General features: G+C 37.3%; 2 protein-coding genes across 5 annotated transcripts in view; one reads left to right on the forward strand and one right to left on the reverse strand.

Annotated features, from left to right (window-relative positions):
- Window positions 1–3,236, reverse strand: part of TBCK (TBC1 domain containing kinase) — a 116,584-nt gene extending 113,348 nt beyond the window's left edge. Inside the window, exon 1 of one of the 2 annotated variants that reach the window (XM_076336856.1) lies at window positions 3,205–3,236. The gene's annotated coding sequence lies outside the window, so the exon portion shown is untranslated. Of the gene's footprint in view, window positions 1–3,107; window positions 3,137–3,204 lie in introns of those variants that run through there. The other variant, XM_076336858.1, reaches the window with a different exon arrangement.
- A 267-nt stretch (window positions 3,237–3,503) lies between these two features.
- Window positions 3,504–26,560, forward strand: part of AIMP1 (aminoacyl tRNA synthetase complex interacting multifunctional protein 1) — a 39,922-nt gene continuing 16,865 nt past the window's right edge. For 2 of the 3 annotated variants that reach the window (XM_076336859.1, XM_076336861.1), the window contains exons 1-3: window positions 3,521–3,599; window positions 23,347–23,480; window positions 24,219–24,332. In XM_076336859.1, the coding sequence (XP_076192974.1) occupies window positions 3,598–3,599; window positions 23,347–23,480; window positions 24,219–24,332 (250 nt within the window). In that variant the 5' untranslated portion in view covers window positions 3,521–3,597. Of the gene's footprint in view, window positions 3,600–23,346; window positions 23,481–24,218; window positions 24,333–26,560 lie in introns of all 3 variants that reach the window. The other variant, XM_076336860.1, reaches the window with a different exon arrangement.

The following is a 26,560-nucleotide window of genomic DNA, read 5'->3' on the forward strand; positions in this document are numbered from 1 at the left end:
GGGGGGTTTTGATGTGGATTAAAAAAACAACCCAACAAAGTCTGGCACAACTATAAACACACAGTGCTACACATCCTCCTCATGTTCAATTTTACACCTCAAACTCACCTTTTCTATACAGAAAAGACACATATTGCATTCATTTTATGATTTGGAGGAATGAATTATATCCTGCAGAACTTCTCAATTACTTTGAAATAAAAAGAGGAAGAGAAAAAGAAAGGTTTGTTATTTTAAACTGACACCAGAAACAGTTAAGGCAAATCCAATTTTGGGATTGAATTCTGGAAATTCAATTCTGATAATCCAAAACAGTGAGGATGGAAGAGGAAGCAAAGACTTGTCTTATTAGTGTCATCTAAACTTACTGAGTCATCGGTTCCAAAGCACCGTTTATTCCATATATGAGAGACAGTCTATCACATCTGCAAAAATAGGTCTGGCATAAAGATTAGAAGTCCAGAAGTGGCCTGTTTTGCACCCCACCTCTGAATGATCTTCCCTAGCTCGCTACCTCCATCCAAATCTCCCTTAGAAACCTTTACAGTACACAAAAACACTAACCAACATTCTCAGCAAAATCCACCACAAACAGAAGACCTTTACAAATTCCTATTTAATATTCAGATTAGCACTATTTTGATAATCTTTCACTTGATAGCTTTTCCATGCCCAACACTGAGAAATAAAATCAAAACACAGAAAAATAAAATACAAAAGGCAGCCCCTCATCTATGGAGCAGCTTATTTGCTCCTCTGAATACCTACTGCCCTCAGAGAACAAGTATTTTTTCTTCAGAATTTAGCATTTTCTAGCCATCATTTACAACTTTTTCACTGCAGCAGTGCTAAGGCAACTGAGTAAATGGACACTAAGAACTTTGCCCTTAAAAAAAAAAAATCTAAACATATAAATTTGATTCTCGGAAGCAAATATTGCACATACAAACAGCCCAACCTGAATGAATCCATCCTGTGAAACACATCTATGGTTTCTAAAGCATCCACACGCAGAAATAAAGACAACTAGCCATGTGCTAATACCTGTTAGTAATTTGAAATGGCTAGTTATTTAAATGCCTGAGTACCCAGGTGTAAATGTCGCTTGCCTAATGAAGTCAGCTTTTCAGAATTAAAACATAATTATAATCAGTATTGCTACTGAATTATTTCTAAAGTAATTGAGAACAATTTCAGGAGAGCAGGTGGCCTGAACATCCTATGCTTACACTGTTTTTCATTAAATCACAGTATTTTCAACAAAGTAGGCCATGTCATAAGAAGAAATTCTTTCACAAAATATCTTTTCTTCTGCTCTTAAGTCTTAAAACATTCCTGTTGCAACTATAGTAATTACTAATTTGATAAAGTAACTGAAATAAAAGATGCAATTTTAGCTACAGTGTTGCTACTTCACAAAAAACCAGAACTGTGTGATTTGCCTCCCACTGTCCACCATTACCCAACTATTCATAAAGTTTATTAAAATGCATAACAGATATTGAAGAAAAGCTGAATTCAGATTCCTATGGAAGGAAGCACGGAAAATAAGGAAGAGTTTGTTAGGACAATCACAATAATAAGCTGGGACATGTTCACTTCATAATAATAATAAAAAATATTAACTTATCAGCTTAATTTTTGCAGGGGGTGGGGGGACTGTGGACTAAATTTAGTTCAGCTCACAAATCTCTCTTTCATCTGCAGTATAAACATCTACTACAAACACCACTTGTACTACAAAGATTTCATAAGATTGCTTAAAAAACTAAATGTAAGCAGCAGTATTGTGTTTAACCAAATGTTCTCCCCTGTGGCATAACACCAAAATGTCCTCTTTTACAAAAATTTCTAACTTCTCTAACATTCACTGAAGTAAGAAGTATTCTACCTATAAACAAAGAATAACTATGGAGTCATGGGCAGATAATTACAGACCATACACACATTAGGCATACTTAAAAAAATAGTATTTTTTAATATCGTTATTCTGTCCAAACTAATGAATTAAGTGCAGAAAAGAAACACTTTGCTTCAGATTCCAGCTACACCAATTCAGCGATAGAATAAATAAGTGTACCAAAACTTTCATTATAATAGTTACTCGAGATAAACAGAAAATGCAAACCAGATTTTGACAAGGCTCCAATGTCATTATTTCGTCTTCAATGACTACACAAATTTTGGGGGAAAAAAAAGACAGGCATCATGGTGTTTTTGGCACAAGTAACTGACAAATATTTGAAGATTTATTTCATGAAAATGCTAAACAGTAATTCCTTTCCCTACTTTTGTAGGGATATTAAAGCATCATTTCACTCAACTGAAATATAAGCCATCAGCAAAGATTAAAAAAATGCTCTCTCTCAGCAGTATTTGGAGAATTTTGTCATACGTACATGAAAGCCTCCGTATTCTATGTAGGTATTTGCATAAGAAGAGTTACTGGTGTTGCTTGGCACATTTACAACCGTACTACATAGATTACGATGTTGCCACTTTAAAGCCAGGCATAAGAGTTAGTGAGACTTAGGGACATCCCAAGTTTCATACCTGCAGCTAGAACATTTAGGCTAGTGGGAAAAAATAACAACACTTGGATAGCACGAAGAAAACATATAACCTAATTTTGATAGATCAGGATAGACTTTTAGTCACTTCTCTCTATTTTATAAGCCTGTTATTTCTTTTCTCTGTTTATCGGCATCTTTTGGTTACAGGCTGTCTGCCTGTTCTGCTACGTCAGTGTCCCTATGCACATAAAGATTTATTGTTACCATTTGATTTATGCATTACACACGGCTGCTCAGGAATTAACCTAGTAAAAGAGAAATCCAACCGGTTCGCTAAATGACTCCTAGGAACGCTGGCAACCCCGGTAACCTCTAAGGCCCTATAAGCACCACGCTAGCCAGAGACCCCCCAGCCCTGAGGCACTACACCCAGGCGCTCGCAGCCCAAACCCGAGCCCGGCAAGGCGCGAACCGGCGCTGCCTTTCTAACCGGCCCTGCACACCTCACGACGACGGCGCCGCCGGGGAGCACTCGCCCTGCGCCCCCCCCCCCGCCCCGCCCCACCGGGGCCGCTCCCTCAGCCCCTCCGTTACCCAACGGCCACCGGCGGGGGGCTCCCTCGGCGGGGGCTGCCGGCCTGGGCGCGGCCCGGCGGGGGAAGGGGAGGGCCAGGGCTGGTGCCGGGGGTACCTGCGCGAGCGCCGCCGTCCCCGCTGCACGCCCCGCCCCCGAGCGCGGCGCCAGCACCCTCGCCCGCCCTCGCCGCTCCGTGGCGTCACTGCACCCCGCCGGCCGCTGGAAGGACCTGGCATAGAGGCGTCTCGCGCGATGCCTGAGCTTTCTTTTTGTTTGGGCCTTAAAAAAAAAAAAAAAGTTTAACATGCTCCCCCCCCGTGTGTGTGTGCTCTGCTAGTACTCTGAGAACAACGTGTTGAGCGCCTTGGCTGTAAAAACAATGGTCGCTGGGGGTAGTGAGGTTTTCCTAGGCGCCTTCTTATACCCCTCAGGCGCTCGCTTGGGCAGCCCGGAGGAGAGGGTCCTTTTTCCCTCAGCGGATGAAGGTGTGTGGCGGCGGCTCGGTTCATGTGAGTGCCTGTCGGTGGGCCGGGGGGGGGGGGCGGCGGCGGCGGCGGCTCAGTCCTAACACGGGGGGCGGCTTGGCCCCCTCAGTGTGCCCTCAGCGCGCCCGTGGGCGGCTTAGTTCCGTCGCCCCTCGCCGCTGGGGGACTGCGTCATGGCGGTCTGATGCCCTGGGGCTCCCTCGCGGACCGGGCCGGGCCGAGCTCGGCTCGGCTCGGCTCAGCTCTCTGGGGCGGGCAGGCGGGAGCCCGGCAGGGCCCTGTTAGGTTTGCTTCGAGTCGCCGGCGCAGTGCGGGGGGGTGGCTGGAGCGGGGGTTCCCTGCGGGCTGTGTGCTGCGGCGGCGGTCGTAGGGAGGCCGCTGCTGTTCCTCTGAGGGCATTTCCCCTGCAGCGGAGGGGCAGGATAAGCGTCTCGAATTAGAGGAAACGGCGTTATGTTCGTTGTTCTTTAATTTATATAAGGGATTTACTCTCGGGGCTTGATGCGTGCTGTAGCTGTAGTGTGGCATTGCAAATACAGATACCGCATATTGCCGGGAGGAAGCATGCACGTGAAGTGGTTCTTCTGAAATCAGTTGTGTTCCTTTATTCAACCCATCGACTGAAATGACAGTTTGGAAGTGGCATAGTGGTGGGCTGTTGAAGAAAATGTTATAATAGCCTGGAAAGTGCAGGCACAGAGTATCTACTGAGCTCTGGGTAGGAACGGCTGTTACTAATTGAAAAGTAGATGCTTTCTTTGTTTTGGTAAATGGTATATATGTTCGTTATGCTTTTGCATAGACTTCAGTGAGTGAAAAGTAGAGTAGAACTATTTGGTCCATCCTCAGTAGAGATACTTGTAAGATTTAACATACAGTACGTGTTCTGTACAGGGATGCATGGATTGGATAACAGGGATGAGCTTATGATTTGTTGCTTGTTAGGTTACGTTACGAGTCTGCAGCTAACCAGCATAGGGCAATGTTACTGAAGTACCGTGTATCTTGAGCTAATCAGTAAGTGGCTTTGTGCTGGGTTTAGCAGCTGGCAGAATGAAGAAAATACTACTGTAAAATAACTTATTCTTGCATTTCCTGCTCTTTCTGTTTCTTTAACTCAGATATTTATTATTTTTAATACAGTCACTGGTTTTCACAAATAGTTTTGTGATTCAGGATACTTACATGAAATCTGTAGTAAGGTGAGGCAGTAGTGATTAAACATAGCATCCCATTTTTGTATGCCCTTATCGTTCACTTTTTTTTATTATTCTCCAGTTATGTTTAAATAATAATATGTTATTTGGCAGACCTGTTGGAAAGTAAGGCCAAAACCTGTAAAATAAAACCAAAGTCCTAAAACTGAATTTTTAATACTGGATATTATTAAAAGGGATAAGTCCTTAGAAATGAGTAAGAGATGGAACTTCGACAAATCTTATCAAGTAGTTGGTAAAGTAGGGGGTTTGGATTTGTGGGGGTTGTTTTTTGGTTGGTTGGGTTTTTTTTTAGCTAGCCTCCAGGATCTTTGCTTGTCAACGCAGCTTTATCATAATGTATATCATCATAATATATTTTCCCCGCCTTGTTGCAAATTAACAATATATTCATGTTATGGTAATTTTGACTTTTAAGAATTTCAAGAAATATTGGTGAGTTGCTTTGATGTTTTAGCAGCACTGAGTCCTGAAGGTGCAAGATGTTGAAGGCAGAGTGATTTAAGTCAAAATGATTCTTAAAACAAAACCAAAATTCTTAAGCAAATTTGGGCTCTGGAATGTCTTTTTCCAGTTGTAAATGTGAAGCTTGTGTATATTTTCCATATATTGCTAAGGGTGTATTTGTTTCTTTTACACCTTTAAATGTAAATAGAGAAGGAAACAACTTCTCATTCCCCAGACTGAAAGCAGTGGACAGTCTGGAGAGAATGGTATCGAATGAAAAAGGATATTTGCTAAAAAAAGGACATTGTGCAAATCCGAAAATAGTCCATCAGATTGGAAATAATAGGACTCTTGAGTTGACTAGAGCCTTTAAGACTTGATGCTTCTGATGATGAAGCATATGTGAGTGGGAATACAATCTGCAAAATAAAAGTTTAATGAAGAAAGGTATAATGAAGTTGCTTTGACATCATTATAACTCTAATTTAGTATGAATTTAACAATGGCAGGCTAATCTAGGGCCTCTTTATTGAAGGAGGGCCAAACAGCCCATGGATGTTTCTTCATCCTTTTAGATGTTCTGTGTAATGGCTTTTCTCCTAAATATATTTGACTGCAGTCTGTTTAATACATTATTGTTATTTCAATTATATATGTTATCCAAGAAGAGTAGCAATGAAGTTAATTGTATGCCATGATGGGGGGAAGCAAGCAATCCCCTAGGGCTTCTTATGCTTTTGCAAAATCCTTTAAATCAATTCATGGCATTTTCTTAAAATTCTTTCTGAAAATTGGTCAAGGGATTCTAATCTGCTAGAGTTTTTGACTTTCTACTGACCTGGAAGTTTCACAATATTATGTTTTCCTGAAAAGAGAACTATAAAATGGCATGTGAGTAATGCTCCATCATGCAAGGCGTTATTGGTGGCAGATCTCCCTTTTCCTGTTCTTGTTCTTTCTAAAGTTGCCTGCTTAATATCCCTGGTAGAATCACATTTTTGAAGAACAGAGGCCTAATTTAGAGAATGTTGATATATACACATTTAATTGTAATGTTTACCACCAAAATTTATGCTATATGGTTGACACACTGAATTCCTAATTTAAGTGATACATCATCACAATAATTTGATCAGTGTTTCCAAATTATCTCTTAATATTTTGTTTGTTTTTCTTCCATAAACTCCATAGAGACCTGGTTGGTTGTGACTTTGGGGATGGGGGTGGTGGTGGTGTTTCTTAAGTTAGGACTAAAGTAGAAAGTAAAAAACTTTGGTTTTATATTAGTCTGTAATATATTGAGATACAGTACAATTGTTTCAGTTGGTGTGAAGCTTTAAAAACAGTTTCTGGAAATATTGTAAAAATGCCTCAAAATATTTCTATACTTTTATTATGCAGCACACTTTATACTATAGAACTGTACTAGTTTGTATTATAAGGTAGTAAGAGATAACATAAGGTAATAATCAGCTGTAGTGATTTGGGTGTTTTCTTTCTGAATCAACAGACCACTTCTAAAATTGCTGCTCTGTGTAAATTTACTAATTAGCAGTAGAATCAAATTAGAAAAGTATCAGTTTCTCAGATTTTTTTTCTCCCCCCCCCCCCCCCCATTAAAGTAGACTAAATAATTTTATGGATAGCATGTTACTCTGTTCATTTCTGAAAAAGCCCTAAGAAGCAGCAGAGGTAGCTTTTATGTTCTGGAGGACAAGAACTCAAATAATGGCATCAGAATGAAGAGTGGATCTTGAACTGGCAAGAAATAAAAATGTATTGAGATGCAAAATAGGAGATAAGTTTTATCCAAGACCTGTCTAGACCAAGAGTGAAAAGAAAAATTGAGCTCTTAGGTGTCTACAAATCCCACCTGCTTTACAAGTCCCTGGAAGCGTAGTGGGGAAATATCTATATAATAAAAATAATGTAAAGCAGTTGTCATAAGAAGGATTGATCAAGTGTGCAGGAAGACAAATCTGGTATCTACCATAATATTTTTGAACTTATCTGATTATGATTTGATTGCTGTATGTCACAGCTGCCATGTGAATGAATTCGTTCATGTTTGTCTCTTCTAAGGAAGTGTTTTCTAAAACTTAAAGAATGTCAAATGCTAGACAACACAGATAAAACTGAGGGGTCAGCATAAAGGGCAGCTGCTAGGAACAGCAGATGTGAGCAAAGTAAATAGCATCTCTTGTTTCTTGTAGTGACATGAATTATATGATGACAGTCCAGCAGAGACCCCCAGAAACCCCTGTTTATTCTCCTTCTAAACAGTTACCTGTATGGTTCTTATTACTGTCACCAAGAAACGTTTCCCTTGTTAGATTTCCTGTCATACTGAGGGTGAGGGTGAAATTGATGTTTAGTTTTCATTTCCATGGTTACATTAGTATTAAACAGTTGGGGAAAAAAAATCACTTACATGGTTACATTGGCATGAAACAGTAGGGGGCGGGGAAATAAAGTCTCTGGCTTTTTTTCCCCCAGTGTGGTGGAAGCCATCCTTACTCATAATTTAATATAGTTTCAAAAAGATTTGGATACTACTCAGAGCAGCCTTCTGAAAAAACTGCTTTCATTGTTTGGTTTTTGTGGGGGGTTTTTTGGTGGGGGTTTTGTTTTGTTTTTTTTTTTTTTGTGCTTGGGGAAAAAGTGCTTTCCTTTAAAAAAAATTCCTTTAAGCAGAAACTGAAAAATGATTTACTGACAGCTTGGTAACCACAGATCAGTAAGTCATCAGTTAAAGTTTTCCGAATTTTCTTTTCTCTTGGAGAACAAGAAAATATAGTACTGTCTGCGTTATGATGTTAGAGGTCAATTTCTTCAGAGTGAGTGTGAAATTAATACACTGGTGTTTTACTTCACAGGTGGTTTATTTATACTGCTTTCACAGTTACCAAATCTTTGATGTGTTTTGTTCTCCTAAATAATCACACTTGAATATGTGGAAATATCACAATTAGAAGGGTAGGTTTTCCTACATGTTTTCTAAAGTTAAATAAAATGCAGGGATATAAAAGAGGGAGATATTATTGGTTTTGTAACGCTGGGTGTAATGAAAAGACCTTAGCAGAAGAGGAGCAAAAGATCTCAAGTTCATTCTCATCTATTATACCTTAATCACTTCTGACAGTTGTTTGCCTAACCTGTTTTTAAAACCTTCCAGTAATGGATATTCCACAACCTCCATAGCCAGCCTGTTCAGTCCTTTACTCTTACTTGAAAGTTTTCCAAGTGTCTAACTTAAATCTTCCTTGCTTTTTCCTGTCTGCAGTAGACCTGGTGAACAGTTTAGTCCCATTCTCATATGAACTTCCTTTGCATTTGAAGAACAAGACCAAGTCTCCCATCTATCTTCTCGTCTATAGACTAAACAACTACACTTCTTTCAAGCTTTTTGATCTTTGAAGTGTCTTTAGAAAGTTGAGAGACAGGAAAGGAGAATCTGAACAAAAGCAAATCTCTGTGGCAATTGTGGGGGGTCTTGAGTATGCATGAGTGCAATGTGGATATTGCTTGGGAAGTCTCTTGAGCAGCTGAGACAGTTTGCCTATAATAAAATGTGGCTAGTCAGGCCTTTCCTGACTTGACTCTCCTTTATCTCCTCCTGTCTCCCTCGCACTTCTTTTCTAGAGAAATTACAAGTTTGAGCTGATTTTTTTTTTTTTTTTCTCCTTTAAACTGGAGGGGAGAGGCATGGCAAGAGAATAGATTCCCAGGTGAGAAGTTGTTCTTTGTAATGTTTGTGGTGTTGTGTTACTTGATTAATTCATTAGTTGCCTTTACACTTTTTGAGCCATAAAGTCTTCTAATGGTGAAGTCCATAACAAGTCTGAAACATTTTGCAAGCAGGTATTTCCCTCCTGAAAATGTAGCCCGTGTGGTTTCAGTCAATTGAATACATCTGATAGACAAAACAAGGGAAAGCACTTTTTGAGCATAATAAAAATGCGCTAGTTTGCTTGCGTAGCATGACAGCTCCAAATGTTTTGAGATTGTCACCATATTCATTTGAGTATTCCTAAACTATCCAAGCATACATGTTTTTATTTAAATAAGAAAAGTTCCTTGCCTGAACGTGCTCTGTGCTTCTGACAAATGCATATAAATTCAGTATGGTTAGAAATTTGTAATCAGTAATAACTGTGGTTTTAGGTACGGCAATCGCTGTCATTCCTGATGACAAAATTCAGTGTGCCAGATCCCTGTTCAGTGTTCTAGGGGACAGTTGCTTATGATGCAAGTCATGGCCTGCTCCTGGGTGATACTCTGTAGTACCAGGTGATTGGCCAACACAAAAAGAAATCAGTTTATAGGATTTTTTCTAAATGCCAGTTTTTACTTCCCCCCCCCAAAGAAGCCATCTTAAAAATGGCATGCCTTTCAGGACTGGCAGATGGTGGCTGTTTCAGATCTGAGTGTCCTCTTACTTTCTATTGCTAGCTTGTAAAATAGTTTGCAATTTCAATTTTTGATTGTATTTTCAATTTTGATCGTATTTTAAATAACTGGCTGGTTCAAAATGAATTGCTCCTCTTCTTTTTCCATCACTCGTTTGTTCCTTTGTATGCTATTTATTTTGCTATGGTAATTAATCTACTCCAATAATTGTAATGCTGCTGCTTACAGGCTAACATTGAGCTGCATTAGCAGTAGTGTGTGACCACCAAATAATTTGTTTCTGGATTGTCATGTGTGTTGTTCCTCTTGAATGTCCTTGGCTCTGTTCCTCTTCTGTTATTCAACAAATCTTGTCTCCTACCATGGGATCAAGGCAGGAATGGGGGGGATAAAAGTAACTAGGAAAATAAGTGAGCATCTGAATAATATTTTCTTTGAAGTCTTGGAGCAGAGCACCTTCCAGTTGTTCACTTGCACATTTGTGGTTTGTTTTGCTTCATTCTCTTTTGTCAGAATATTGTCAGTTGGTCAGTGGCCTTCTGGTGAGGGTAGGTCACCCATTCTGTCCATAGAAACTGAGGAGGGGATGTTTCTCCAAAAAACGTTTATTGTCCATACGGAGTGTGAACATTATTAATAAAGGTATGAATTACTTTTAAAGGAATAAGTGAGGGAATCATCTCTGCCTAGCGAGATGAAAGATACGGTTTCTCTTAAGTTACATTTACAACCTAGAGTCATGATAGTCTGAAATTGATCTATTTTGATGATTAAATGCATCAATGGGGGTCTGTAACAGCAGCTGTAATCAATTGCTGACACTTGCTGTTTCTAAAGAAAATGACTTTGATACCTTACTGAAATGGGAATTGGATAAATTCGTCTTTGCTGTGTACAATTTTCAGAGAGAAATTCCAGAAAAGAGATACCTTCTGCTGACCTAGCTTTTACAATTTGTGTTACACTCCACAACTTCGTATACAATTCTTAAGTTCTTAGGCCACTTTATATAAATTAACAGCCTAGAAACTGTTTATTGACTTCAAAAACTGTAGAGAGGGAAGCTGACACTAACATTCATATTAGAAAGCAATACATACTGTATTTAACTATCATCCGTTAAACACAATTCATGTAGAAGAACCCGTTCTTCTTTCCTCAGAATGCTGGAAAAAACCTGACAGAGATTCCATGCTGGATTAGAGGAAAATTGGATTCCTCTCATAACTGCTTCCCTGGTGTGTTGTCTCATATCTTAATTATCTGAAAGCAGACAGATCCTGAGATGCTTTTTACATTTGAAAGCAGCTGGCAATGCATAAAACATCATCAAAAATTGCCTCGAGTTAGCAAATCTCTTCTTGAGATCATTTGGTACAATCTTTTGGCATAAACCTACCCATTATAGAAGACTTTTATTTCCATTTCCTTCTCATCAGGAGCTTTCCCAACATAGCTTCAACTGAGTATGAATTAATAGTTTAAAGATTAGTCTCTGACTTCAGGACCCTCTCTCGGAAACGATCCATGGCCATTGGATCTGATTTCTATCCCAGAGTGTTTCTCAATTACAATTTAATATACAGCTTTGTAGTGGTATATTGTTTCAGACTCTGAAGATAAGTGAGCAGATCGTTTCAGCAGCTCAGTTGGCCGGGGCAGCTAGGGACTGCTATTCCCACAAGAGCGCACGGACTTGCACGTGGCATGCAGGAGGCACTATGTTTGGCTTGGTAGCAGCTGCTTTGGAGTGAAGGCTGTAAGTTCACATTCGTCCTTGTAAGGCTTGTCCTTGTAATGCTTGTCCTACTGTAAGGTTTCAAACCTTTTGTGTGAAGTGCTCTGGTAATTGGCAACAGTCACACACTAAGGAAGCCACCGTTGCCAACTAGGATATGACACTGAATTGTACATCAGGGAAATTAATCTTTTCTTAGGGGTTGAATTGCCCTGCTACATCACAGTGGGTAAGTAATTTCACATCCATATGACCATCTATAAAATAATGCTAATGATAAGAACTAGGCACAGATTTTTTTTTTCTTTACATATAGCTTATAATTAAATTTTACTGAGAACTTACCTGCAAATTTGCACTTTTTTGAAGACGCTAACCCAAGATATTCTAACTGAAAATAATTGTTTTAAAATGGTTGGATTTTTAATAGAATAATTTAGAACACAGCAAAATTATAATTTAGCTCAATTTGTCTTAAAGTATGGAAACAAAAGAAGCTTTGAATCCATAGATGGAATGCAGCTATTCCCTGAAAGCTGCTTGGAGGATTTTTCTGTCAGATGCCGTCAGTCTTAATAGCTGACATCAGCCCTTTCAATGTCCAAGATGAGTGCACAAGGGGTTGGTTGGTTTGTTTTTTTTTTTTTTTCCTCTGCACAGATCTAGTATTAAAAGAGGGGAAAATAATTTTCATCCTAGAAGTTTTAAAAGCTGTGAACCTCAAATGCTTCTTACTACATACAACTACAAAGAAGGTTCTGAAAGGCAATTACAGGACTGCTTACTTTTTTGGTACCATTGAAAGATACAATATTGCTGTGCTTTCTCTCAAGCAGTGCTGAAGTATTTATAGAAGATGTGATCCGGAAGTTTGCCTAGACTAACATACTATGAACTCAATAACCATGTTGCTATTTTTGACTGTGCCCAAAGGACCACTGAGTATACTTACTTTGAAATTGGGCTGTCAAGTGCTCATAAAAACAGATATTTAGTAACTGTGATGTTCCTAACTTAGTTCTTTTCAGTACCAGTGTGTGAATATTTTTGTGAGAAGTTATTCATGAATGTATCCAATACTAAATTAGCAGAGAGAAGAAGGTGGGGGTGCTGTCCTGTAACAGCTAGAGTTTTGCAAGGGATGCTAAACCGTAATCCAAAAAACTCTTGATGTTCCCCTCTAATTTAGAATATAGAAAATAACTCAGGCCAAAAATAACCCTTTCAAGATCTTCCTCTTTGGTTTGGGAAGGTCATTTCTGTGTGTCAGCTAGAATAACTACAACAGTCAAAAGTGTCTTTTGTTTGCAGGGGGTTTACATTTGATTTATCAGTCTTGGCAAACTGATTTGGCTTTCAAAATGTGAAATAAATGTATAAAATCTGAGCGGTGGTTCTCTGTTAATAAGAATTAAATGATTCTCATTTTAAAAAGAAAAATGTTAAATATAAGCAACATTTGCTGTACAGGAAAAAGTGGTGGGGGTTTTTTGTATACAAAGGACACCTTTCTGTAAAAATTTCTTGTTTCAAATCAGTAGAAGATCTGAAATAGCTACATAATAATATAACCCTTTGGTGGATGTTCATGTCTGTGCAGAAGGAAAGCTGGCATTTTGATTTCAAGTAGCCTTTGAATTGTTACTCGTGCACTTTTTTTAGAAGTGATTGACAGGTAGTTGCTGTACAGTCTTTGCTTCAGAAGTTGGTTGGTTTGTTTTCATTCTGAGAATAGGGAAGTCTTCATCTGCAGAAATGTAAATCTACTGAAAACTTTTTTCTTCAGAGTTCCTTTCTTTTATCTCCAAAAGGGAAAAAATATTCTGTGTATTTCTACCACACAAGTTAAAATCATTGATCCACAAGGTGGTTAGTTGCAATACTTAATAGCTATATCTGGAGATTTTTCTAAGTAGATGAGGTGCTTGCTAGGAATTTTAAGTCTCTTCACTCTGTACTTGATGAAAGGAAAGACCTGTGTTTTGAGGCTGATGCCGGGAATGTGCCAGCAGTGGTAGATACTGCTGGCATGTGGTTTTGAAGTGACATGTAACTGCTTCTGGCTGCTGAGGATTAGTTGTTGTCAGACCACTTTAGATTTAAAAGTTAATTTAGACTTTTCACTCCAAAGCTGAATAAATAATTTTCTCTGCGCAGGTTAAGTTAGTATCCTTATAGAAGATTTTCATCAAAATATCGTCCTCCTGTATTATGTGAATAAATTCAACACTGGAAAGTACAATTATTTGTGTGATGAATGAAACTGGGTCATTGAATGTGTGTGGGAGGGTTTTGCCTACGTAAATAGCATACTGCAACTGCAGGCTTAAAGTTTGGTGAGGACTGCTTTTCTCCTCAAAGCTTTGTTTGACAGCTTTGTTGCTCCCCATTAAGAGATGTGTGCCATTATTCTTGTATTGATTACACACAGACACACACGCATGCAAACATGCACATTTTCAGGTTTCATTTTCTTCAGCTTTTATTTGGCCCACATAAAAGAATACTTAAGGTTTCTGCCTCAGTAAATACCAGCAATTGTTAATGGGGTTGTAGTTAGAGAACACCAATTCTTTTGCTGTACATCTGCATGATGTCTGCTGAATGCTTTCATGAATAATTAATAATTGTTATTTTTAAGCTTAGCACTTGCTTTAACTGAATGGTTAAATCCTGTTTTCCTTTAGCTGTGCTACAAGATACTACTTTTACATGTAGAAAAGACAATATTAATGTAAAAGTAATAAATTTCAAGATTCTTTTTTACCACAGTTGAACAATGTAAGATAACTAGTAGGCAGGTTTCAGACATTAATGAGTATTGTGAATTAAAATTGAAAAAGGGGATCAGTGTTCCTGTGAACTACCTAACCAATACCATTATTTTGCAGACTATTGCTGACATAAAATACATTGCTTAATGGTACTCTTATTTCCAAACTCTTCAAGTTTCTGAGGAGAAGGTATCTTTAAAATGTCTTTTTAGCAGCTAGGGTTTTTGACAAGGGTTATTATCCTTATCGCTCTGACAGACCCAAAAGAAAAAGATTAGATTTTGAGAGATACTTTTAAAATGTATTTTTGTTCTCAAGTGAGACCTGTCTTAGGGAGAGGGAGTAAACTTTTCTTTCTTCTTTAGCTTTTTATAACTGCTGTGCCTGTTCTTAATTAAGGAGGTAGTGTGAATGCTCACTTTTTTTAGGATAAAGTTACAAAAATCAATAAAATACCTAAGAAACAGTGTTCTACTTGGTATCAACAGGTAGATTTCAGTGCAGTTCTGATTATTCTTCTGCTATCTGATTTATGGATAGTTTATAGTTATAACAGTAACCTAAAGCTTTCACTCCCCAGTAAAACCCTAGAGGGTGAACCGCAGTACAGATTCTTTGAGTTCCTGTGGCATATGCTGACCTTGCAGACTTGTCCAGATGCAGCTGAGTCCACTTATATTTCTGAATTTATAGGCATATGTGTGTCTGTAACTGTAAAGTCCATCACCTGTCAAGGCAGTTTTATGAGGATACTTTGAGGCATGAGTAGCAGCTACTTTTTTTTTTTTTTAATTCAGTGATAACCACTGGATACACTGGTTCGGAAAATTAAGCTTTTATAAATTTAAAAAAAACCAACCCACAACCCTGTTAATTTTTGATGTAAGCTTTCTGTTCCAAAGAATTGGATGTATTTTGGGTTTAGAAACCTGTGTTTAAGGTCAAAGAAACAAGGTAGCATGTTGTGGGTGTTGCATCTTTTCCATCATGGGATTTATGTGAGAATTCCTTCTGCACGTGGTGATCGTTTACCATAAGATTCTGATAGTACTATTAACATATTAATGCAGCAGGATCCAAAAGATACACACTGCTGAAAAAATACATAAGGCTGTCCAATTGTTTTGGCATATGAGCTGCTACTTAAATTTCAGACTGCACTATAAAGCACAACCAGATGAATCTCTACTGAACTTCCAGGGGACCTGGCAGATGTAGTGGGTGTGTAACCTGTTGAGGCTTAAGTCAAGCAGTGCAAAGAAGTTGCTTTTCTTGAGCCGTGTTGTGATCCATCCGTGTCTATTGAACTACTGGGCAGCCTTCTCAGATTAATAAATTAAGTTACATATAACTTTGTATACAGTCTTTGTTACTGAAAATTTTTCGTAGCTCTGAAGGCAAAAAGTTTGTTAAAAAACAACATCCAAATCGCTTGACTTCTGTCTTAACCTGGACAGAACTCCTTGTAGTCATGTCTCTGCTTTGTTTCGTCCTTGGGGTGTCTGCTCAGAGGTGGGAAAGAGTACAAAGTTAATTCCAAATTGGACCAAGACAAACATTAGTAGAAATTCTCCCTAAATACAAATTTAGCACCAGCTTACAGCCAGGATGTGAATGAAATTGCAAGTACTCTTAACTTACCTTAACCTTTTGAATGTTGCAGCTATAGTGTGTTAAGATATGATGCAGTTAATTAATAAGTTGTGGCATCTGCTAAATCTTGAAATGCAAACTTGAACAAAATACTGAAATAATTTTTACTTCTGACTTTTCAGTTTCTAATGATCTCAACCATACAGATCCAAGAGATCCATTTTAATTCAAATTAAGCCTGTCATAATACTCTTAAAATAAAAATTTCATGCTTCTACCTTTATTTGTTCTAACATATGCCTGTCTTACTTCATTCATTGCTTCTCATAGGTTTGATTTTTGACTGTCTCATTAATGCTGTGACTTGCTTGTGACTTTGGTACATCGTTCCCTTTCAAGACAGACTTGTCTTCATATTTAAAAATAATATTTACTGAGTAACTTCTGTTGCCTCAAAATTGGTACCAGTGGATGGGCCTTTTTTGTGCAATATTCCATCACATTTTAAAAAAATCTCTTTCATGCTGCAGTATTTTTCAATATGAAAAAGTCTGGTTGTGTGTGTTTTTACTATTTACAGCCCTTTAAAATAGGGAAGGATAGACTCTTAGGACTACTAAAAGACCTGTCTGCAGCTGGGATTGAGCCTGATTTATCTGGCAGCCAGAAGGGTTGAACTGTAGTCTCCAGAGCTAGCAAATCATTCCTTAGGGCTGGCATTGCTTCTTGGATGGACTGTGTTAGACATGTTAGTTGTTTGGAAATCTGCAAAGCAATTATTCTGACTCTCTTAGTGCAAAAGATGTGAGTTGAAATAACATATGGCAGAAATGTACAACTTTGCCTAATAATTTGCTGCTTGGCATATCGCTTTCAATACTGACTATGCAGGAGTTTATAGTTTATGAATACTTTAAAAATTCTATTTAATTGCTCAAGAAAAAAAAAAAAATTGGGCTATTCAAATGTTTAAAGCCCCAGTTATAGCAATTACTTGTTTGGGGAGAATGAGGAAGATAGAATTCTTACGTCTTTTTGAAATTACAAGTCTGCAAAACTGTATTGCCATACCTTACAATACCTTCTTACATTTTAGACTGTAATTCCATTTTGCTCATATTAAAAAGAGCGTTCTTTCTTTAGCAAAATACAAGGATAATAGTTAAAATTTCCTTTGATCTTTTATAGTGCCACATTTCTAGTACCTGGTAGGGGGTCACTTATCTAGTACTGAGAGTCAAAAATGAGGTTCCGTGATGATTTATTTGCTAATAATTTCTAGATTTTGATTTTTTACACTGCAATTTATCAACATTGCTCAAAATCTTGACAAAAAATACAGTGGTTTTTGGTGTGTTTTTGTTTGTTTTTGTTTTGTTCTTTAAATTGTGCTATCATTGCTAGTTGTTGCTTTTCAAGTATTTACCATTGTTCTGCCAAAAATATTTTGGTAGTTCTCCTTTGCTGTATGCGGAGAAGGACCTAGGTGAGGGTCTATATTTTGATCATTTACACATATTTGCTTAGGGCCTTAAACCATATTTTTAGTTGTGTATACTTACTTTGACAATGTGAGATTCAAGAAACCTATGTTCTTCCTTTACAGAGCTAACAATATACTTAATTGTGAAAGACAGATGATGAGCTGATAGTTAAATCTTAACTGATATGCGCCTGTCTTTTCAATGTGGATGAAATGATATCTAAGTGTAATGGAGTGCACTATGTCTTTTTGCTCTATTATAACAAGGAAACTAGGGCTTTGATTGTGATTAAGTAGTCTCAAGCAATGCAAAAGTTGTGTCTAATATCTAAGATACTTCTGGTTTCTTTCTCAGCATTCAACTGTTGCTTACTGATACCTTAGCCTACTTGTATATGGGTTTCAAAGGCACGTTTTTTGAAACCTGTTTTTGAACAGCTTCATGTTTTCCTTTGTTTTGCCATTGAGGAATTATATTTTTCCACAGATAAAACTGTGGAAAACCTGTGTTTCCAATAAGTAAATCTGATTCTTCTCTGTCTTTTGAAGCCTAGAAACATTTAATCTTTTAGAATTGCATTTCCTGAGAAGGAATATTTGGGTGTAAAAGTCATGATTGCATTTTACAATGTGTAACAGGTATAAAACCAGTGAAAGACCCAACCTTTTGTAGTAGTGAAAGGTAAGTGCATGAAACTTCGTGAACATCGCTGATTTCCAAAATGTCCTAGCAATAGAATTACATTGCTGCAAATTTGTAACTAAATGTTATAGACCATTGCCTCCCTAATGACAAATTGAGAGCTGCTGCTGATCTTCTGTGAACATTAGAGTGAAGTAGGGAGATGATGAAGTTAAAACTAAGATTTGATCTCAAAACTAATTAGTTGTGTAGCTCTCCTCATTTATTTTTTTAATTGTTTAAATTTTCATAGTTTTGAAAACTAAACCTTAAGTTTTTCTACCAAAAATGTGAAATCAAATCAGATATTGTAAATCTTAGCCGAAGATTTTTATGGCATCAGGTCTAGAATACTTTATGAGAAGTTAGGAGAAACCTGTAAGAGAAAATTGATTTTTAAAGCATGAATCTCAATTCCCTGAGACAGGAGAAGATGGGACAAGTTACAACAATTTCCTAGTTGCACTGATACTTTGGTTTAGCAAAAGATAACATAGTTCCACTCTTCTTTTTTTTTTTTCTTTCTGTTTTGATCTGCTCACTAGTGTTCCTTACTTTGCAGAATAGAAGGGTGTGATGTGAGATTCTTAAATCTGATTCACTGTGTCCTGACAGTTCATAGAAGTGCAAAGCATAGGAAAGCAGAGTCTGGCAAACAGCTGGCACGTTTTGTTATATTTATGGGTTTTTGTAAGATTGTCTGCCAGAAATGACCATACTCAAAAAAGATGCTCAGATAGAAGTCTTTGAACACACTTCTTGCAGAAACAAAGTGATTGTTGATACGTTCTATCTTTAACAGAAGGTAGAATACTTTGCTATAAAGTTGGACACAATAAAGCGTCTTGAGACATCTCATGGAAGAATAAAAGGAGTTTAATTTGAGAGTTGCTTGAGACTTAATACCAAAAGCTTAGGAAGAGGAATTGCCATTAAATATTTTTCTGTAGTTTAAACTAATGAACTTTATTTAGCATTGGAGAAATTACCTTTGTGTTGTCGATGACTTTTAGAATAAGGCTGATCCCACTGGTTCTGCTTCATAATGACAAACTTTTAATTTGAACAGAGCATCTCAATTGAAAAGGAGACATGTCTTTTCGCAGACTTTTATTTTCTCCTGTAGTGGCTCCTTGCCTGGTCTTAGGTCTTGGTTGGCAGCTATTCATAAACATGGCATTCTCTGTAAGGCATATGTTTATGCTGTCTGGGCCATCTTGTGATTGCTATCTGCTCTTTACTAAAGATCAGTAGGATTGGCTTTGCTGTAGAAATACTTGATTCCTGTGAAGTATTTTGCTAGCACAAAGCAAAGAGCAATGATGGGTCAGAGCAAAGCAGCTGTGCAATGAAGAATGCTGCCCAGGTGTGGTAAGCTGTGAAAGTTTACCCTCTTACTGTGGAGGAGTTAGTGTATATGTGGGAGAGGAAGAGAGGAGAAGCAGGCAGTTGTGGTGATTTTGTCTCCTTTTACATCATTTGAGACAAAATTTGGCAACTTCTTGTCTCAACACATGCCCAGGGTGACCAAGTGAAATGCACATGGCATTTGGTTGTGTTGTGTTAAGGCCTGTGAGAAAGAATGAGAACAAGAAATAAGATGCGTGTCGCCTAAGAGAGCAGCATAAAATTTGACTGAATTGAAAATGCTGAAATAAAGCTGCATCACTGTGATAGATGTACTCGATGTATACATGGAGAACACGTTGATCTGTAGGCAGTAAGTCTTACTAAGCAGCCTGCAGGTTAGATCTCGTACAGTTAGTAATCTTACTTTGTGTGTTGACATTAACAAAAGCATTGCAAGAAGAAGCTGAGAACTTCGCAATACTGAGCTTTTTTAAATCTCCAGCTGGAAAAAGGAATGCTTAGAGCTAATTATTTTAGGTTTTGGGAATCAGTTGGCTTCCAATTTCTGTTTTTTTGTTAAATGATTGCTTTTCCAATAGTGAAAAGTAAGTGGTTCCATGTTCAGACTATGGATAGATTCCAAAAACAGTTTTTAGAGTTTAAGTTTTAAATCTTGTCATTAATTTTGTGGGGGTTTTGGCTTTTTCTTGCTTTTAAAAACAGAGAATATTAATATCGAAGAGTAAGCTACAACAAGATTTATGTTTTTAGCATCTTCTTGGTGTGTTCATTTTTTGATCTGGATATATTCTAAGGTCTAGGCCAATGTTGATAAACCAGTATTTGTAAAACATGTTGAAATTTGGGGGTAATTTGTACAATATGAGAAGTCTTGATTTATTATAGAAAGTTCGCCACTTTGGGGACCCTTCCACATTACATGTTCTTGAGAAACATAGTAGAATAATGCCTGTTTTCTCCTGTGAGGGTACTGCAGCTATTTAGAAGACTGCAGGAGGCAGTGCTTTCTGTTTTTTTTTGTTTTTTTGGTTTTTTTTTTTTTAAAAAGATAGGCAACTCTTAATCAGCAAGTAGAATGATGAGAAATCAAACAACTTTTATGTGTTGATACGTAACTTCATGAATAACTGCAGGACTTGAGTCTTTTACTTGAAGATTGAGTTCCATTATAGTGGAGCGAGTGGGTTTTGGAGCAGTTCTGAATGTCTTGCAGGTTACAAAGTAGTCCTCAGAGGTCTGAGATGAAACAGTTTCCCTCAGCTGAGCAACCAGGTAACTTCAGGAGGTTACCCTTTTCAGAAGGTCTGAATATAGCTACTCCTTACTTGTTTTTCAGAACTATTTTTTGTTTGAAGGGAAAGCAGCTTGTTAGGCACAATTGTATGAAGTGACTTTACTTTCAGTTGGTCTCTGGAACATTTTCTGCAAAACAGGTCAGAATGTGTCTGTAATAAGATATGATTCTGTTTTTTAAGCTATATTATTCCTGGTTTTCTTTCCTATTTTTAGTTTGTGTATCATCAATAGGAGTTGGTTGTTTGAGGTTTGGGGTTTTTTTTTTGTGTGTGTGTGTAGTGGAGGGGTGTCAGGGTAGTAGAGGGGAAAGGTAAAAAAAAATCATCGACTGTAACCTTTGTTGCAGTGCTAATGTTTTTAATGTGTTTTGTGTTTTATAATAGAGGGTGGATCTTAATTTTTTTTTTTTTTTTTTTTTAATATGCCCTTTTTAGATACAGTTTTATCACTCTGCTGTATGGGTTCCTGTGCCCGTGCAGCAGTTCGTTTCAGCCTGTTAGCTCTCTATATTAGTATTGGAAATACCTATTCCTTTGTGTTATTGTTATAACACTAGGTTTACAGAAATTTATTTGACAAGTGGGAAAATGCCTACCCATTGTAATCATGTAACTTCGTTTCCAGATCTTCAGTTCATTAACCAACTTGGTTAAAACCTATAAAATGTACCAATTCTATTCACTTTGAAGTTTTAGTAGCATTTCTGTTGTTGTTGGCAAAGTTTCCACTGTTAGTATTGTGTTTCCCTGAGAGAACATGTAGCTTGCAAGAAATCTTACTGGTATGCAGACAATAATACCCCAGGCTTTGTATTATGCTGTGTTGTGCCATAATAGTTTTATGACTATTTCCATTTGACATCTAAATCAGTAACTTATTGGAATCGCTGTTTTCCTTTTTAAAACCCTCTGTTTTCAGACTGCACATGAAAACAAAATTATTTTCTTATTAGCAGGGATTAATATTAAAATTACTTTAGTTGTCCTGGAAAGATGATTTTACTGCTCTTCTCTCCACGAGAGTTTCTTTCTTTTAAAAGAAAAATCTGTTGTGGATGAGTGGAAGGTATGATGGCAGTAAATACTCTTACATCTTTAAGCAAAGCGGTGTGTGTAAAACAGACTTTGATTGCATTAGGTTGCAAAGAAGGCAAGATGTTCATTCATCACTTCTGCAGGAGTAATATACCCCATGCATCATCTGACTACTGTATCCCTCTCTGGCTTTGTGAATTTTACTTTGAGAACTTTTAATTACCCTATTCCTGATTCATTGTCTTTTGCCGCCTTTTTTTTTTTTAAAGATATATAGCTGTGTAGAATTGAGTTCTTTGTAATAGAAGATCAGATATCAAATGTAAATTGATACTGAGAGTGCAGCAAAGGTTCTATGTTGACACTGGCATGAGTGTGATTGTATCTGTTCACCTTCCAGTTATTTCTAAACCTGTTTTGTCTTCAGCATGGCTTTTGTTGCAAATCCCAACAGAGAATATTCGTACGTTAAAAACAGATTTAGGTCATAGTGTCAGAATAATATTGCAAAAAAATGGGAAGTTTTCTGCCCATTTGGTATGAGAAAAGGCATTTTTGGGCTCTGATATAGTTGAGGAGCCAATGCATGCATCCGGATCGCCATTTTCTTACCAGTTCTTTGTTGCAGCTGATGGGCAAATTCACAGGAATTAGATCACCGTTGCTTGTGAAGATCTGCAAGGCGTCTTTCCTTCCCACCTATAATCAGTTTTCTTTCTTGATTTACAGATGAGGCAGCTGTTAGTACCGATTCTTTCTTCATCTAGATACTGAGTGGGAGGGTAAAAGCACTATCTGCTGCAGATACGAGTGACTGTAACTGTATTTCATTATTCTGTTGTTACTATTTGAGCTTTTATGGTTAGACACAAATGTTGCAGAGAAGGAAGTAGGCCAAATTTAGTAGCTTTCAAAGGGCTGTACACAAGGCATAGCTAGTTTCTGGAACATTAGAGAAACCCAGTAAAACGAGTTGAACGTCCTAAAAGAAGGTTAGACAGCATTTATTTGTGCTCTTGCCTTTACTGGTCTTCTGAGTTTCCTGCTTCTTTAGTTTGTTACCTGGGTGCCTGGCCTTCCATTTCAGTGGAAACAAGACAATCTAAATCAGTGCTAAAATAACTCTGAAGGTGTAAACCTGCAGTAAAAGTTGTACTAATCCGAGATGAGTAAAAATACTGATGAATTCTGCTTAAAAGTAAAATAACAGTAAATTCTTAATGTATGCACAACCACAATGTATGAAGTATTCAGTATATTCTAAATAAATTTATTAGAAAAGTTCGGAAATTTTTGTGGGATGTTTCTATTTTCTTAGTCTCAATAAAATTCTGCATATGCTTAATAAATTTTTTAGCTAAAAAACAGGATACAGGGTTCTCCTGTCCAACCTTTCCCTCTTATTTCCTTTTTTTCCCAATTTATTCGGACCTTTCTTTCTGAGAAGGTGGAATTTTTTCTGTTTCATGAAGGAAGAACATGTTTTCTGCAGCTGGGAAGAAAAGTAGCTTTTCTTCCAAAATACTGGAAAGCAGGTATCAAACATCAGATTCCATTTAGCATTGCTTTTTGTTTGGGCTTTGCATTAGGAGGTGGGAGCCCAGCTTATTCACTTAGCAAATTTTCTTGTTCAGCAACTGATTTTAGAACTGCTTCATGTGGTAAGAGATGGTAGTGTTATTACGTTAAGAAGTCATTAATTTTAGACTGTCTGTTGTTTGTCTAGGTTTTTAGGCCGTTTCTTGGTAAAGATGGCAGCCAACAATGCAGTGCTGAACAGACTGGAGCAGAAGGGTGCAGAGGCCGATCAAGTTATTGAATACCTCAAGCAACAAGTTGCTCTGCTCAAGGAGAAAGCTAGTAAGGAATAATCTATCTTATGATAAACTTATTAACCAGATGGTTAACATTAAATACTCATAGGAAAAAATGAGAACATGGACAACTTTATTGGTGCCGTCAGCCTTTTAAGTGTGTTTCGAGTTCTCCAAGATAAAGCTTGTAATAGTAGCACCGCTTCACTGTCTTGTGGTTTGTGGGTTTTTTTTTAAGCTGCTTATTCTGAAATAAGAAAGGCATGAATGAGGAAGGATTCATGACACAAACAGATTATGGAAATTTGGTAGGACACAATTCTGTATGGGGGGAGAAAGGGAGTCAGGAAGAATGGGAGACTATGCATTTGCCTGAATGCGTTACTGCTTTTTCACCACTATGGGATTCTCTCAAGCGTATCATACCTTCAACTTTGATATTTTGTACATATCGGTATCCATGAATTAAGGTGCTCCATATTACAAACATGTTAAAGCTTTTTCAAATAGGTTTCTTGGAATTTTTTCTTGTGAGTCTATTTAGGGGACTGAGAAGCTAGTATATTGAGAGGCAACTTGAGTACGTAAGTATTGTAAAAAAAATGGCTATTTCAACAAAAACAGGATTCAAAAATATTTCTGATGATACAGTCCTTGAAAGTTTCCACTTTTTTAGTGTTTGGCTCACCATGTTTCACTTTGCTCTGAAAACAAAACCTCTGTTTGCCAAATGATGAATGCTGATTATTGAAACCTGTCGTTTTTAATATAGTGTCAACTTTAGTCTTGCAGGCATCTCTCCGAGAAGAGAAGAAGCTCCGTGTGGAAAATGCTAAACTGAAGAAAGAAATTGAAGGGCTGAAACAGGAGCTGATTCAGGCAGAAATTCGAAATGGAGGTGGGGGGAAAAAGTCCTATCTTCATACAACATAGTTTTGATCATATTTTGTGCTAACAAGATCTCTCTTAATTCTTCTTGATTTTTATCTTTCTGTATGTGACTTTATTGCATTTCGTAGAAATTCTGGATTTTCCTAGGTTCCATGCCTATGACAGGTTACTTAATTCTAACATTTTAGTAAGCTGCAAGCCTAACGGGTACATATGCAAATCTTAATCAGACATGGAACTGGTTCTTTGTATGTTTTTGTACCGTGCCTTCCATAATAAGCCCCGAATTTGACTGATGACAATGACTCCTTATAATACCTTAGAAGTTGCTGAATGTCTAACACTTCTTGATACTCTGAGTATTTAATCTAGCATGACTGAAAAATCCCTGTGAAAATCAAGCCATAGATCAAAGTACAGATGGGCAGTGACTTATTAGAAAATCTGTGGTAACGTAGAATTAGAAACAACGTGTTCTGAATTTTTGATTCCATGCTTTAGTAAGATTAGCCTTTCATTGCACTGTTTTTCTTTCTTTGCACTCCCCTGCATAGCTCTGTTCAGCTCGCACCATCATTATAAAATTCATATTAAAAAAGAAAGCAGAAAAACCAAAACTGAAGTGTTTCACATCCAGTGTGTCATCTTTAAAATTATTTCCAAAGAAAGCCTCTTCTGCCCTCAACAGCTATTACTATTTTCACCCATGCTGTCAGTATTATAAATTGGGTGAGATAGTATCCAGTGTAGCCAGATGCTAGCATTCAACCGTACTGAATGTTTTACTGGTAAAACAACACATTCAGTCTTCAAAAAGACTAGCATTTTATAAATGCAGAGAATTCTTTTTCTCCTTTGGGCATGAATAAAGCCCTTTTATGTACCAAACCATTTTGTATTTCTCCATTGTCTGTTAGTTTGCAGCAATTCTTGATGGGTATAGGATATTTCACAGAATCTCTGTTATGCTTGAGAGAGAAGTCTCAAGGTATATGATTTTTTCCAAGGTGGGAAAGGACTAGAAAATCAATATTTGGTTTGACATGCATCTTCCTTTATTTAGCTGGTTTATCTAAAAGGCAGTAGGGCTAAATTCAGATCTTTTCTTTTGAAGTAAATTAGCGTATGTTAGCTTTGACAGTGTAAGTAGTTGAGCACAGAAATTAGATGAACACAGAACATCGAAAATATCACTTGAGATATTTTTTCAAAAATCAGAGAAACAAAAAGTCTTTCTACAACTAGCAAGCCAAACAGCAAGCATGTGGTTGTTGGTACAACAAATCTCAGATTCAAATGTCTTTTAAAAATTGTTTATAAGAACATGATTCGTGCAAATCACTTCAGTGTTGAAGAGAGCAGGTATCAACAAACACAGTGCAGTTCTTCAGGAAAGTAATAAATGTCTCAAGTATAAAAAGAAGCATGTATGCAGAATGGGGAACTGTATAATAGTGACACTAGAAGGATTTGTCAAACAGTAATTAGTCATAAAACAGCCCAGGTTGAAAGGGACCTTGAAAGATCAGCTGGTCTAACCTTTCATGGGAAAGGGACCCTAGATGTTACTGTCTAGCACGCTAATGATGCTTACCCGGTACAATGATTTGGTAAAAAGCCTTAATGAGATTATTGAGCAGAATATAGAAGGGAGGTATTCATATACTTTCATCTGGTAAGATTGATAGTGAGATGATGTCCAGAATTCTGTATTAGCAGTTTAAAAAGAAATACGAAGGTAATGTGGAGAATTTAGTGAAGGGAAGGGAGGAACCAACACTTCATATTAGGGCTGCAGGTAATTTCTTAGAATGTGATTATTCAGGCTCAGTTTCTTTAATTAATCAGAAAAAAGAGTTGAGGAATGATCTGACTACGATATAAAAATGATTTTATGCATAGCAAATTACAGAATAGTCTCCAGTACGACGAGAGCTAGTAGCTAGAAACTGAAACTAGACAAACACAAATGAGAAATAAGGAGTTAGTAGCAAAGATACTAGATGTTGAAACAAACTACAAAAAGAGGTGATGTTTGCTTATATGTTCTCTTGTATTTAGCACATTTTCCCATTTAAAAAATATGTTGTGAAAGGCATTGTTCTTAACTGATCAGAATAATCTTGTATAGATTGAATTCTGAAATGTGTTTTGTAATGTTGTGCTTCACTACTCAGCAGTTGTGGTTTAGGTATTTTGAGCAGAATTTTCAGTTCTCTCTGCTTTTTCATTTAT

Source organism: Aptenodytes patagonicus, chromosome 4 (genome assembly GCF_965638725.1).
Source record: "Aptenodytes patagonicus chromosome 4, bAptPat1.pri.cur, whole genome shotgun sequence".
NCBI classification, from domain to species: Eukaryota; Metazoa; Chordata; class Aves; order Sphenisciformes; family Spheniscidae; genus Aptenodytes; species Aptenodytes patagonicus.